The sequence below is a fragment of the Astyanax mexicanus genome, chromosome 3, assembly GCF_023375975.1.
Source record: "Astyanax mexicanus isolate ESR-SI-001 chromosome 3, AstMex3_surface, whole genome shotgun sequence".
NCBI classification, from domain to species: domain Eukaryota; kingdom Metazoa; phylum Chordata; class Actinopteri; order Characiformes; family Acestrorhamphidae; genus Astyanax; species Astyanax mexicanus.
The window spans coordinates 21,970,165-21,985,191 of NC_064410.1; the positions used below are offsets into that span (position 1 = coordinate 21,970,165).

The window sequence follows — 15,027 nt, forward strand, 5'->3', positions numbered from 1 at the left end:
ATTTAAAACTGCGTCAGGCTGAGCTCTGGCTCCAGTACAGTGGGTGGCGGTTCAGCTCTTCAGTCGGTTGACACTCCCGCAGTAACTCCAGCAGCAGAGGAAGGGCAGCACTCAGACCTGTCATTAACACATTAGCAACATGGCCGCGGCGCTAGCTGCCTACCGTGTCCTCGGGAAGAGGGTGCTGTCGTATAAAACAGTAAGTAATTCTTAAAGCCTCGGAGTTTAATGCTCTTACACAGCATTATCATACAGCAGCGCGTACCGCTGTTTATATACCCTGTTACTGCCTCTCAAACCCCGCTAACTAGCCTAGCTAAACTAGCTAGCCTAGCTTAGCCTAGCCTGCTAGCGTTAGGTAACGTAACTAGCTAGCGTTAAGTAACCGTGCTGTACACTGTTATGAAAGTTCGGATATCGGTCATATCTCAGGAAAACAGTTAAATTTCCTTCAGTTTTTCCACACATATATACCAGCTATAGTTAGCTATTTTGATATGCTTTTATTATTGTTAACCACATGTTGTTGTATATTGTAGTTAATGTAGCTGGCTGTGGGCTCTACATCTGTAAACCTCTGACACTGAAGGTCAATGAAAGAAAATAACCTAACTACATGAACCTGGCTTATTTTTTAAATTCTAATGGGGGTGGTGCTAATGATGATGATTATAATGATGGTGGTTATTATTGTATAACTCTTCTCAGTGGAAAACCTTTGTGTTCTGATATTATTGTTGCTTGTTAGCTGCTGTTGTTTGTGTTTCTTATTCCCATCGCCCTTCATGTGCTCATGCTTTAATATATTTTAGAGATAAGAACTCGGAAATTGTCCTTTATGTTCGTAATAACCAGACTTTTAATAAAATCCCACCTGCAGTCAACTTCCATTGTCTTTTGTCATGGTGCTGCAACAGTCCTTAAGCAAATGCCTACAGCTAAAATCCACTTTTAAAGTGTTGCTAAATAAAAATTATTAAAACACAATTATAATTACACATTGAACAAATTGTTAATTTATGTTTGATAGAGTGGGTTGAAATATACTAGAAACTAGTATGTGTTGCACAATTAACATGTAACATTTTATAGTGATGGTTAATCATATGTTACACTTTTAAGGGTATACATTTACCACTGTGTCATGTAGCACAAGCTAAACTGTCCCATAAAGACATAATGTTTGTACAATACTATGCAAAGGAAGAAACAAAAACAAATGACCAGCCACTAAATATGTGTGCACAGGGGTACAGTCATGCCGGAACAGAAAAGGACCTTTCCCAACTTTTTCCACAAAGATGAAAGCAAATAGTTGTCCAAAATATCTTAAAATGCTGAAGCATTAAGTTTATCTATCTACCTATCTATCTACCTATCTATCTACCTATCTATCTATCTATCTATCTATCTATCTATCTATCTATCTATATATATATATATATACACACACACACGCACACACATACACACACACACACACATATATATATATATATATATTATTATTATTATTATTATTATTATTATTATTATTATTATAAATAGTAAGCAGCCCCCTTCAACAGTAAATGTAGCTTTTATATTATACACAGTGCAAACAGTAATTTGATTAATCAGGTTAATTTTATTAACCTCCCAGTCCTTACTTGAATTCCTAAAAACAACCCCATAGCTCTCCATTCTTCCACCAAACATTGGAACAGTTGGAACAGCACAGTCAACCCCAGATTCATCCATAGCCTGCCAGATAAAAAAAATCTTAATTTATCACTACACAAAACTTGTTTTTTACTCCATCTGACACTGTGGAGCTGTTTTCATCACTGCAATTTGGATGAAGATTTTCCATTGAAAGGAAAATATAGTATTACTATATAAATATATAATACTCGGCTTAATTTCAATGACATAGGGCTTGCTCAGCCAAGAAAACAGCCATGAAGCTCCCTGTGCACAGGTTTGGAAAACAGCCCTTATTGAGCAGCTCTAATTTATGCACTGTGACTCTCTGCACCTGGCATCACTCTGTAACTTTATGTAGTTTTTTTTTTTTTTTTTTCGGTTTGTGACCGGTGTGCTGTGTTTTTCTAAAAAAAAAAAAAAAAAAAAGTCCTCTATATTATTATTTTACTCTCAGTTGATGGTGAAATTGGGAGATTTTGACTTTGAGTGGACTTTGTAGAATCACCAATTTTTTCATGATTTTTGCAAAAGCTGACTGAAAGGCTAAATGCTTGATTTTATACACCTGTGGCGATGGGTGTAAATGAAACACCTGAATTTAGTGAATAACTGGTCTGTCCTGTTATTTTTATAAGTAGTTTAACACTGATCAATCAAAAGTATTCGAAATATACATACAGAATCTTAAAAAATGCAGTTCTGCACTATTTAATTTAGCTTTTTTCTGCATTGGCAAAATTATTTAAAACAATTAAAAACACACTTACACGACTGCTTTAAAAAATACTTGCATATCATTCACCTTTCATTTAACAACACTGAATACAGAATCTTTACCCAAACCAAAGCTGGAACACTGAAGTTCCTAACATTTACTGGACTACAAGCAAGTATCTGACCCCCTCACAACAGTATCCACTGAAACCAACCAATACTCATGCCAGGAAAATGGCCTGTGAGCTATCCTGGTGTTGAATCCCCATTACCAAACCTAACGTGGATACTACTGTTTGCTATATAAAAATTAACACGCTGCTAATAGCAATATGTGTACAGTTTATCCGACTGGTACCACTGCTATGGTGCTAGCTGTGCAAATGGTGCAGATTTCAATAGAAACAAGTCTTTGTGAACAGAGAAGTTATGATCTGGCTTTGACTAACATGACTGTAACATTAGAACACAGCTGATGTGCAAGAAGTGGTGTCTGGGCAATGTCCTGAGGAAGACTTTACTGTGGTCATAAATCTTTAATTATTAACAGTCTTTAACCAGATAATCAGTTAATTTATCATTCAGCAGCAGATATCTTGTTTTGCCTTTCATTAGGTTGAAGTCTGCCTGTTATTTCACCTTTTACTGAAAAGCGTTTACATAGATTGTGTGAAAGTGGTAGAAAGCCATTGCTCTGTCTATGCAGTTATATTTAGTGTTGCTGTTAAGTTAGAATCTGAGAAGAGAGAAAAAAACTCCACATTGTGATATGGAGTATGGAGAATATGGCATATTGTGTATTTGTTGTGCTATTTATTGTATTTACCCACAGTTGTTTGCAGTTTACATGCACTAAATATACTACACTTTTAAGTTAAGTTATATATATGTTTTAGTTTGTTATACTAATTTTATTATTATTTTATACAAAATCAGGATCTTGAAAAAGTTACTGTTTATGAAATAAACAAACATTTAAACATTTTTCTATGTTTAATTTTCTATTGAACGAACAACACTTGTATACTAAAACCTTTAATATTTATTTTTACAGTATTACCGTACACTGTTAAAATAATGTTTTGTCATATTGCCAAAAATACCCTAAAATATTATTTTATTATTATTTTTAAAAATATTTTTTAAGCCCACTCCTATGCTGAAATATATATGCTGTGTCTCTTTCATTCACCCCCACCCACAATCCCAATATTGAAAGTTGTTTATTTCTGCTACCTAATCATGAAAATGTTTCTGAAGAATACTGGAGAAATACTGCTTTGTACCAGCTAAATGTTGTTAACTTGGACACTGGACATTGTGCTATTTCATTAATAAGGCATTTAACATTTTTTATTTTGGTTTTTAATTAATTAAAATGTAATTAATCTGTATTTTTACATGGTTATACAAAGTGACTGGCTATGAACCTGTGATATTTTTATGAAAGTTAGTAACAAATAAGAAGGATTGCAGAATGAGTATGCAAATAACAATTCAAAATAATGGATTTTAGTAAGGAAAAATATTATTAGGATTGATCTGAAAGGTCTAATATAAATATTTTTTATTAATAAAACATATTTTATGAGTTACAGAGACATTCATTTAATGAACTACTGTTAACCCATAAAAACGTTAACCTGTTAAACTAAATAACAAGTTAAATTGATTGTTTAACTCTCCTTTTAGGTGCCAGCTGTTTTCCCAGAAGGCATACGCAAACTTCATTTCTCCATTCATGGAAAAAGAGGAGAAGCTAAAATCTCAGATGCTGTAAGTAATTTTTTTCTCTTTTGTGATTTTTGACCGTAATTAGGATGAAACATATAATTGAATAGAATAGAATAACAGTCTGTGAACTCAATTTATTGTGGAAATAAATGATTTAGTCTGTAAATGTAAACGATGCATTGTCTGTACTGAGTCTAAGTTATTGAGGCTGCTTTGTGTTACAGATATCCACACAGTATCCAGTGGTAGATCATGAGTTTGATGCTGTGGTGGTGGGAGCAGGAGGTGCTGGATTACGTGCAGCATTTGGGCTGTCAGAGGCTGGCTTCAATACAGCATGCGTCACCAAACTGTTTCCCACTCGCTCTCATACTGTGGCTGCACAGGTAATGAGCAAGGATTCTTATCTCATTAAAATTTAGTCTATTACTAGACTTAAAGGGATAGTTCGGTATTTTTGACATGAGTCTGTATGGCATCATCATAACCAGTGTCGTGCATCCACACTGACTTACCCCCCACAGCGTCCTGTGAGCCGAGTTCTTGTCCAGTTTAGGTCAAAGCGAAAGTAGTCCGGCATGTTTGCTGGGGTCAGGAAAATAACTCCTTTTTCTTCCCAAAGCAGTACGTGTTCAAAAGAGTGATTTATTTACATCACAAAAAACTAACCCTGCAAAAGTCACGCCTCGTAAATCACTTGGGTCCTACTTTCTCTCGTTCCATATCAATGCGCGCAGCGCTGCAACCTGACAGCTAGCCTACGTGTTTGGGTCGCTTTGTTTACTTCTCGCTTGTTGACGCGTGCGCAGCTCGCTGTCGGAATGGCGCGCACTGATACGAAATGAGAGAAAGTAGGACCCAAGTGATTTACGAGGCGTGACTTTTGCAGGGTTAGTTTTTTGTGATGTAAATAAATCACTCTTTTGAACACGTACTGCTTTGGGAAGAAAAAGGAGTTATTTTCCTGACCCCAGCAAACATGCCGGACTACTTTCGCTTTGACCTAAACTGGACAAGAACTCGGCTCACAGGACGCTGTGGGGGGTAAGTCAGTGTGGATGCACGACACTGGTTATGCTGATGCCATACAGACTCATGTCAAAAATACCGAACTATCCCTTTAATCCTTGTCTGGGATGCTGACTCATATTTTTAATATTTAGGCAGTTTTAGAAAGACTGAAATCAAATTTATTTGTATTTGTTGCTACTCTGTTTAGTTTTTACAGTTGATTTAATTGTTTGATGGAGTAGCTTGATTTGGTTGCTTTGATTTCTTTGATTTGTAATAATGATGTAAAAAAAACCCAGGTTAGTAAAAGATTTAGCACTTGAGTAATGTTGTGGTGAATACATGTTCCCATAGCAATAAATGCTTTACATTTTTATTTTATTTTAAGCTGACACTATATTGTCCAATTGTCTGTCTTTTATCATTTAAAAAGAATATCTGGTTTATCCAAGCTAATCCAAGTGCACATAAGCTAATGCAACCAGACTGAACACCCTGGGCCATGCTGTAGACCAGTGTCCCTTTAGAGTGGGGTGGGGGGTGTTTGCTGGCATGGCATGGAATTGGTTACACAGTTAATCAAACAATTATTAAACTTGTACACTTCTAAATGACTTGACTTTTTATGTTTAGGGTGGAATCAATGCAGCTCTCGGCAACATGGAGGAAGATGACTGGCGGTGGCATTTTTATGACACGGTTAAAGGATCCGATTGGTTGGGAGATCAAGATGCCATTCACTATATGACTGAGCAAGCCCCTGCTGCAGTGGTTGAGGTGAGTGAGAATGTGCATGCACACCCACAAACACAGAAGGGCACAATATGGATTGTAAAAATTCTGGGATCGGAAAAGTCACAGGCCACAGTGTAGATGATGCAGTGTTCAAAGCAGAAAAAAATGGGTCAGTCTGTGCATTTTACAGAAATTTAACATTTTTACTTTCAATTCATGATCATTAAATCTATCAAACTGTACCCTAGATAAATGTTAATTACACAGCGGCCATTTAAAAATATTAGTACTATTATTAGTAAAACATTTAGTAGTTATCAGAAGTCCTAGTTAATAGCCATGTCATGTAAAGCTAATTACCACTAAGTAGAGGATGTGACTTTGTTCTTTATCTGTACTTTAGGGAATCAGATGCTATGATCTGACATTTCTGTGATTTATTTCGCTCCATATTTACCATTTTAGCTGGAGAACTTCGGTATGCCCTTCAGTCGTACAGAGGATGGAAAGATCTACCAGCGTGCTTTCGGAGGGCAGAGTTTGAAGTATGGAAAAGGAGGACAGGCTCACAGGTGCTGCTGTGTGGCTGACAGGACGGGTCACTCTCTTCTGCACACTCTCTATGGACGGGTGAGTCCTGTCTGTAATTACTGGCCCTCTATAATGGGTAAAATGGAATTTGTAGTTAGTGTATTAGGAATTCTTTACATAATTCAAACACATACAAATGTTTCCCAACACAAATAAGTTGAAATTGGCTTTGTGTTGCAGAGTTTGTGTTGTCAGTATCTCTAAGACTAGACTACAAAGTGTAACTTGTTCTAATTTAAGGGGGCAAGAATTGAAAAAAGCTGTTTGCCAACATGACAAAAAAAAAAAAAATCATCCTCACCTAAATTATTTTTCTATAGTCTCTGAGGTACGACACAAGCTACTTTGTGGAGTATTTTGCTCTGGACCTGCTGATGGAAGATGGAGAGTGTAAAGGAGTCATTGCACTCTGCATGGAGGATGGATCCATCCACCGCATCAGAGCCAAGAACACAGTAATTGCCACAGGGTAGGAAAAAAAATACACAGTTAACGTTTACAGCTATTTGTGCTTGTGAATAAGCTAATTTAGTTACACTCTTATTAAATCATTATTGCAGTTATTTATTTCTGAATTTCTATGTAATGAACATGATGCAATATGTTTTTAAACTGTATTTTAAATGTGTTAAAAATGTACACCAAACATTTGTGTCTCTGCAGTGGTTATGGCCGCACATATTTCAGCTGCACCTCAGCCCACACTAGCACAGGAGATGGTAATGCCATGGTTACACGTGCTGGCCTGCCGTGTCAGGACCTGGAGTTTGTTCAGTTCCACCCCACAGGTTAGGAACACATTTTGTTTGATTCACTCATTTGGTTTTACACTGGGGTAAAATTTATCTTTTGACATTTAAGCTTTGTTCCTTCACTTACCATTTATCAAAACATATATTAATCAGTTCAATAACAGTTACTAATCATAAATGATATAATAATATATTTACATATATAAATTATTTTTGTGCTCCTCTAGGTATCTATGGAGCTGGTTGCCTGATCACAGAAGGCTGTCGTGGAGAAGGTGGAATTTTGATCAACAGTGAAGGTGAACGGTTTATGGAACGCTACGCTCCAAATGCTAAAGACTTGGCCTCCAGGGATGTGGTGTCGCGCTCCATGACTATTGAAATTCGCGAGGGAAGGTATGGGGCTTCCAACTAGTTAGGCCTTGGCTCTTTAAGATTAACTTTATTGACTAATGAAAACTGTTTAAATTTGTGCGATAAAACGATAATGATAGTTATCCCTAAATAACTTTTCCACTATAAAATTTGTTCTGGGATTGTGTGTGTGCTAGTTTTAGCCTGTTAGCTTGTTAGCTTGCTAGCCTGTTGTTATTTTCACGTGGTTCTGGCCAAAAGCAACCATTGGCAGTTCCAGCAATAAAGTGGCAACTGTAAAGGTCTCTCATTCATACTTTTAACGCCTCCAGCCAGATGCTACAATATGATACCAATAAGTGCAGTATATAACTCCCTGGTCGAGAGGGTCTTTAGCACAGGAGTTAATATTGTGATATTAATGTTAGAAATCTTTAAATGTGACAGTGATTTCATATTTATCATGATGCATATCGATATCAACTGATAGGAAAAATTGTGATAAGATTTTTTTCTATATTGCCCAGCCCTAGTCTACTATTATAATTATGGTTTGACACTTTTTTTTCTATTAAAAATCTGGATATTCAAACCTTTTGTTCATTTAAAACTATACAATACAAAAATAATGTACTATTCTTGCTAATCTGATCATGCTTATCTGTTTACATGCCAAAGTACATGCAGTGTTTATAGTCCATATGTTGTATTTTATGAAACATTTAATTCTAGGTATCTAGGTACATATTTTATTAACAAATAATGCATTATCTCTCTTTTTTTTTTTTTTTTTTTAGAGGTGTAGGGCCAGAGAAGGACCATGTTTATCTGCAGCTCCACCACCTTCCTCCTCAGCAGCTGGCTACCCGCCTGCCCGGAATCTCAGAAACTGCTATGATATTTGCTGGGGTGGATGTCACCAAAGAGCCTATCCCTGTCTTGCCCACAGTCCACTACAACATGGGAGGCATTCCCACCAACTACAAGGGACAGGTATTCATATATAGATTGTTGTTTTTATCATATACATAATTGTTGGGTGAAAATATCTAGTGGAGTTTAGGTGTGTTATTAAAAAAAAAAACATCAAAAAGATGAGTATTAAGTTAAATACAATTTCTGAATTCTGTAAATCGTACCCAAATCTCAACCTCAACCATAGTTGATCTATGATCTAAGAGAACACTTTTGTGTACAAATTGTGGAGGAGTCAAATATTTAGGAAGCAGCATGTTTCTAAATGTCATAAGGAAATTCACAAGAGAGACAATTTCACATGATGCTTTGATTATTTTTAACAAAATTGTATTATTTTTTTTTATTGTATCTTTATAGGCTATTACTTACAAAGATGGTAAAGACCAGGTAGTGCCAGGGTTATATGCATGTGGAGAAGCTGGCTGTGCCTCTGTACATGGTGCCAATCGCCTGGGAGCCAACTCTTTGCTGGATCTGGTTGTGTTTGGTCGTGCCTGTGCCCTGACCATTGCTGAGAATGATAAGCCAGGTAAGTGCACACTTTCTAAAAAATTTCACCAAATGACACATAACTCAATAAGCATTTATTTACGTTTAGTATGCACATTCTTAACAGTGCCTACAGTAATGTTATCTAATACTTTATAAACAGAAATTTTGTGACAAAAGATGTATTGTGCTTGTTTTAATTCATAGGAGAGAAGCTTTCACCCCTGAAACCAAACGCAGGAGAGGAGTCAGTTGCTAATTTGGACAAAATCCGCTTTGCTAAAGGCAGTATGAGGACCTCTGAGATTAGGCTCAATATGCAGAAGGTACCAGATCATCAAGTCATTTCACTTTTAAAATGTGTAACATTGCAAGATACTGCCTGTTTTTTTTGGAGGGGGGGGGGTGTTTTTGTTTTTTTGTTTCTCCAGTATAACTGCAGGTGTAGTTGTTTCTCAGTATAACTGCAGGTATAGTCTATATGTTATACTAGAGCCACTGGAACTGTCGTTGAACATGGTTTAAATACTATTTCGATACTAATATTTCATATGATTTATAGGCTAGTTATAGGAATAAAACGACTCAAAAACTCGACTTAAAAACTCTCGCTAAAGTTTATCCAGATCTCCTCCTCCTGATAACTGCTACACTCCAACTAAAAGTGAATAGAATACTGTTTAACTAATGCAGTAACACATTATTTGCATACACATTGGGCCCTGTTGTAGAGTTCTATAAGCAAGCTGTTTACTGTGTACTGCGCAGCTTGATTTAAGGCATGTCGTTGTGTGTTTGGTATCATGAGGACACTTTGCTAGGCTGGAAATGCTTTAAAGGCATGTACTAATTCTCTAAATTAATCATGGGTGTGTTTTTGGCGTAACGTGAAATAAAGTAATCAGCGTGTCACTTGCCATTCTGTTTAAGATTTGGCAGATTGCTAATTTAAGGGTGCAGAACTTTTACACTTCTTAGCAGAAGAAACTAACCTGCGCATTCACACTGTGAAGGTGCGTGAGCAGGTCATTTACAGGAACAGCAAAGTTATTTTATTCTGTATTTTGTTTATTTTGTTGATTTAAAAGTGGGTTTTGCTGACTGCAGCATGTCCCTGTGTTTGTGTAGTGAGATAGGGTGTATGCACCTGTGTAACGTAGATAGGAATAAACGTCTGACTGTTGTTTGTAGTCAGGGTTTTAATCAGTCAGTGGTGCACCTGTGTTTTAGAGCAATACACCAGAAATTTACCTAAACAGACCCCACTTACAGACCACCACGCCCATCGGCATAGATATATTTGTATTCTCTGTCGCTATTTTATTGACACAGGTAGTGAAAATATAGCATGAAAATAGACTGTTGGGGGAGTGTAAGAAAGCAGTGAGTATTGTAATGCGCCTTGCTCAGGGTCTTTTATAGGGCCCAGTGAATTACTGGCTATTTAAGACAACATCTCTGCACCATGGTCAAGCATGGGAAAAGAAAGAAAGTAACACTGCTTCAGGTAGCTGGAATAAAAAAAACAAAACAAAAAAAAACAAACAAGACTAGACTGTTAAACAAAATCAATTCAGTTTAGTTTTTTGAAACTGAATATTGCAAGAATCTTAATAAAATCTTCCAAAACAATAGATGCTTTAGAAGCAAGATGTCTTGTAACAATACTAGTTAGGTACAGGGGTTTATCCTGCTACTCAGGCAATACTGTAGGGTTTGTTTAGTGATCCCATTGACCCCAGTGACCAAGGCAGACAGTTTTTGTTTCTGGTTAAAACCCTTTTAAGATACCACAAGGTAAAATAATGGTTTTCACTACTGTTTACTTATTTTTAAATTAATTAAAATCTTAATCTTCCCTTCTTGAACCTGATCCTTTCAGACCATGCAGGCCCATGCTGCTGTATTTCGTACTGGAGATGTTCTAAAAGAGGGATGTGTCAAAATGGATGCCATCTATCAGACATTGGATGACGTCAAAACATTTGACAGAGGTTTGTCTTTTGGAATTAAAAACTTGAAATTAAACATACTGTCAACATACTGGAGCTGCAGTGCTATACACATTAAATTAAAGAGCATAAGCTATATAGTGTGTAATATATATTTGTTAGTTTGGAGCACAGCTATAACATACCTGAAATAAATGATTCACAACCTTTACTTGTGTTCTGTTTAACCAGGTATTGTTTGGAACACTGACCTGGTGGAGACTTTAGAGCTCCAGAACCTGATGCTCAATGCTGTGCAGACTATCAACGCAGCTGAGGCCCGCAAAGAAAGCAGGGGGGCTCATGCCCGTGAGGATTTCAAGGCAAGTTTAATTCAAGTCATGTTTTCACCATGCATGTCTTCAAAGCAACTATTCATTGTGTTATGAATCTGTAATTGTATTCAAATAAGTGCCAAAACTCAAGGTACAGAAGTAAGATGATTGTGTGTCTGGTCTGTTATAGGAACGTGTGGATGAGTATGATTACTCCAAGCCCCTACAGGGACAAGAGAAGAAGCCTTTTGAGCAGCACTGGAGGAAGCACACACTCTCTTATGTAGATCCTAAAACAGGAAAGGTATACTGCTTTTTAAAATCTTTATTTTTAAATATTTGTCCTATATTTAGGACAAATATTTATACAAAAAAATTTTTTGTTATTAGGGGATGCATTTAGACTAAAAGGATTGTTGTACCATTGAGGTTAAATTTGCACTGTTGAACAAAAGTACATACACAGTACTTTTATTCCTGACAGAAGTTATCCACTGGATTATATACATATCGTATTTTGTGCACTATAAGGGACACCGGATTATAAGGCACACTATCAATGAACGTATGTTTTTTGGTCTATTTTCATACATAAGGTGCACTGTATTATTAGTTTAATTTTAAGAGACACTGTAAGGAACTTCTAATTCAGCAGGTCTCGCCGCTGTGTGGTGGTGGGGGGTAACTAAGTTAAGTAAAGCTAAGTTAAGTTAACAAAACTAATAAAAAAAAAGACTTTCTTTTGAAGTAAAATGGGCACTGGATGTTAATCTACACAGATTTCTCTCCTGAAAACTGTTTATTTGGGTGAGTAGAGCGCTTCCGTTTATTTACAGTAAGCTTAGATTCCTGAATTTCTCCAGCACTAAGGCTGGAGCATTAGCAGCTAACTGAGGAACCCCTAGTGTTCCGGTAAGCAAGGGTGATTTTAGCTAGCCGTTCATCCCACGTAGCTTGTTTTAACACGGTAAACGTGCAGACTACAGTCTGATGTACTCACCTCTGAATGCCAAAAGAGCTAGCGTTTAGCGTGTTTAGCAGCTAATGCTACTCCAGCCCCAGTGCTGGAGAACTAAACTGAAACTCTTGTATAACGCGGTGCTTCAGCAGAGTGGAGTTACTGCTCCTTACAACTTGACTGATAAAATTCATACATGAACCACACCAAATTATACGGTGCACTGACAATTTTGGGAAAATTAAAGAACTTTAAGTACGGTATATTGATGTAGAAATGTTTTGAAAAAAAGTGTATGTTGTTTTCTAATTAATTGAATGCTGTTTTTTTTCTGAGAATAAATAATAAACAACCTGAATTACTGCATTTACTGATGTCAGATTTTCCAGTTAATTCAGTGAAACATTTTGTTTATGTTGCAGGTCACTCTGGAATACAGGCCTGTGATTGATGACTCTCTGAACAATGAAGACTGTGCTGCTATTCCTCCTGCTATCCGTTCCTATTAAACACAAATGCACTTTAACATTTGAGGCCTCCTACACATTTATCAGTAATATGCTTTTGAAGTGTACTCTGCTCCAATCAGACTCATCATGAAGTGCTTCAGTACTGGTAGTTCTAAATAAATCTAGTGTTTTGAGGTCTGTTGTATATTGTATGTTCTTTAACTCAAAAAAAGGTTTCGTTTTGTTATTTCTGACAAATAAAATGAATCTGTGCTTTTATGCAGATATGTACAAATTGGTTGTGTCCAGCTTCTATATGCCTTCTATATTTATATTGGCGTAATCCTGGTGATACTGCATGTTTAGTGTTCAGTAGATCTGTTTAAGGTTATTGACAAATTCCATCTATTCCTAATCTGAGAACTTTTCTGCATGATGGTGTTTTTGTGTATGTGTTTTGGCAAGAAGACATAAACAGACTTACAAATAAAATTGATTTGTTTGTCTCACCATATTAGGCATGATTTATTATTTAGTTGTATGTTAAAGTGTGGGCAGCCAATCCCAGGTTTTGAATAATATTTAGCAGAAAATAATGCATGTACTTTGTCAGAAGCAAGCATTTACTTTTTAGAAAATTGTGTTCACTTTTGCTTGCAGTACACATCTAGTTTCGTAAAAGCATGTTTTTAGACCTATATTCATGTTAGTTGTGTTTCTTAAAACTACAATGGCTTTTTATGGCCACTTAAAAAAAATAAAAAAGGTTAAAGTCGTAATATTATGAAGAATAAAGTAATATTTCGATGGATGTAGTTCTTACATCTTGGGCTGCCTGTTAAAGAAGCTTTAATGGAAAGGGGCATTTTCTGCTCCTGACTTGAAACAGGGCTGCTGTGATTACATCAGTTAGGTAGAGCGCCCTCCATAATTATTGGCACCCGTAGTTAAAATGTGTTAAAAGCCTTAAAATAAATGTAATATTTACTGCAGAAGCATAATCTCACTTAAAAATTGTCTTCAATTTTTTTTAACTAGAAAAAACAACCTTCAACTCAAATTAATAAAAAAAATCCTGACTAAGAAATAATAATTTTTAATAAAATGACCATATCCACAATTATTGGCACCCCTAACAATGAATTACAAAATAAATGTTTTTTCACTATTTATGTTGTTTCTACAGTGGATAATTTATAAAGTGGGTCATTTATTAAGGGGTAGAACCCCTTAATTAGTAATTCATCACTTCCTGTTTCCCTGGGGTATAAATATGGTGTCACACACCTTCATAAATCAGAAGAAAATAGCTACTCACCTGCAGATGCCCTTATCTACAGTCAGAGTAATCATCAAAAATTTTAAAACATTGTATTGTGTTGTTGCTGCTATGTCTCTCTCTCTACCTCTATCACTACTGTGTCTCTGCCAACCCCGGGGTGGATTTTCAATGTTCTGGACCTGGACTACCCACCTCTGTGTAACTATAGGTTTACATAGGATCTCCGGTGGATTTCACATGTTACAGAAATTGTTAACTTGATTTAGAAAAAAAATAATTCAATTATGTGTAACTGATTGAAGCAATTTATTTAAGTTGGTTAAACAATTCACCTTTTTTAACTACGCTTTTAGGAACAAGGTGCATAAATAATAATATTAATATGAATAATTATTATTTAGACATATTCTACACTGCAAGAACACAAAGAAAACAGAATATAAATAATATTTACATATTTCATGTAAGTAAAGATCAATACAAATCATACATGTTGAATCAATGTTAAAAATAATGAGCACAAATTCTGACGTTGGAGATTCAACATTCTTTTGCTATAGCTTATGCATTGAAACATACTTATGCATCCTTTTGCTATATGGGTTACTTTTTCTTTACATCTGTTTGGCAAAAAAGATATCTTTAAGACTTTATCTAAGATTTTTTTACAATATATTTTCTACTTCAGATATTTTTTCCTTTTTTTCCTTTATGAACAAAAAAATCACAGTAAAATAATATTAAATCATTTTTTCCATTGAAAAATTTTTACATTTACACAATTAAACAAGAAAACATAGAATTTACTTTACAGAACAAATCAAAAGTAATGAAACAATGACACATTAAACAATTATTGAAAACTAACAGACAATAACAAACTAGCACAAAATTAGGTCACTTCTTTAGTAGATAATTCATGTAAGATAAGTATAAACAACTTTTTCTGAAAACTGGACCTCACATTACAGTTATAGTAAGTTATAATAATTAGTTACATTACTACCTTAATGTATTACATTATGAAA

The 15,027-nt window shown here is 35.6% G+C and overlaps 1 protein-coding gene across 1 annotated transcript; it reads left to right on the forward strand.

Moving 5' to 3' along the window:
* The first annotated feature begins 41 nt into the window (after positions 1-41).
* Positions 42-13,231, forward strand: sdha (succinate dehydrogenase complex, subunit A, flavoprotein (Fp)). Its single transcript, XM_007253066.4, has 15 exons — positions 42-199; positions 4,093-4,176; positions 4,359-4,520; positions 5,779-5,922; positions 6,346-6,510; positions 6,792-6,940; positions 7,135-7,259; positions 7,451-7,619; positions 8,375-8,570; positions 8,913-9,084; positions 9,252-9,370; positions 10,927-11,038; positions 11,228-11,358; positions 11,501-11,614; positions 12,691-13,231. The coding sequence occupies exons 1-15, from the start codon at positions 140-142 to the stop codon at positions 12,775-12,777; spliced, it is 1,989 nt and encodes a 662-aa protein (XP_007253128.1). The 5' UTR covers positions 42-139; the 3' UTR covers positions 12,778-13,231.
* The last annotated feature ends 1,796 nt before the right edge of the window (positions 13,232-15,027 follow it).

What these genes read in the sequence shown, in the direction of transcription:
- sdha (XM_007253066.4), top strand. Translation starts at nt 140, where the DNA reads ATGGCCGCGGCGCTAGCTGCCTACCGTGTCCTCGGGAAGAGGGTGCTG. An exon ending in TGCTGAGAATGATAAGCCAG is followed by an intron (nt 9,085 to 9,251) that starts GTAAGTGCACAC and finishes TTTAATTCATAG; the next exon opens with GAGAGAAGCTTTCACCCCTG. An exon ending in CGTCAAAACATTTGACAGAG is followed by an intron (nt 11,039 to 11,227) that starts GTTTGTCTTTTG and finishes CTGTTTAACCAG; the next exon opens with GTATTGTTTGGAACACTGAC.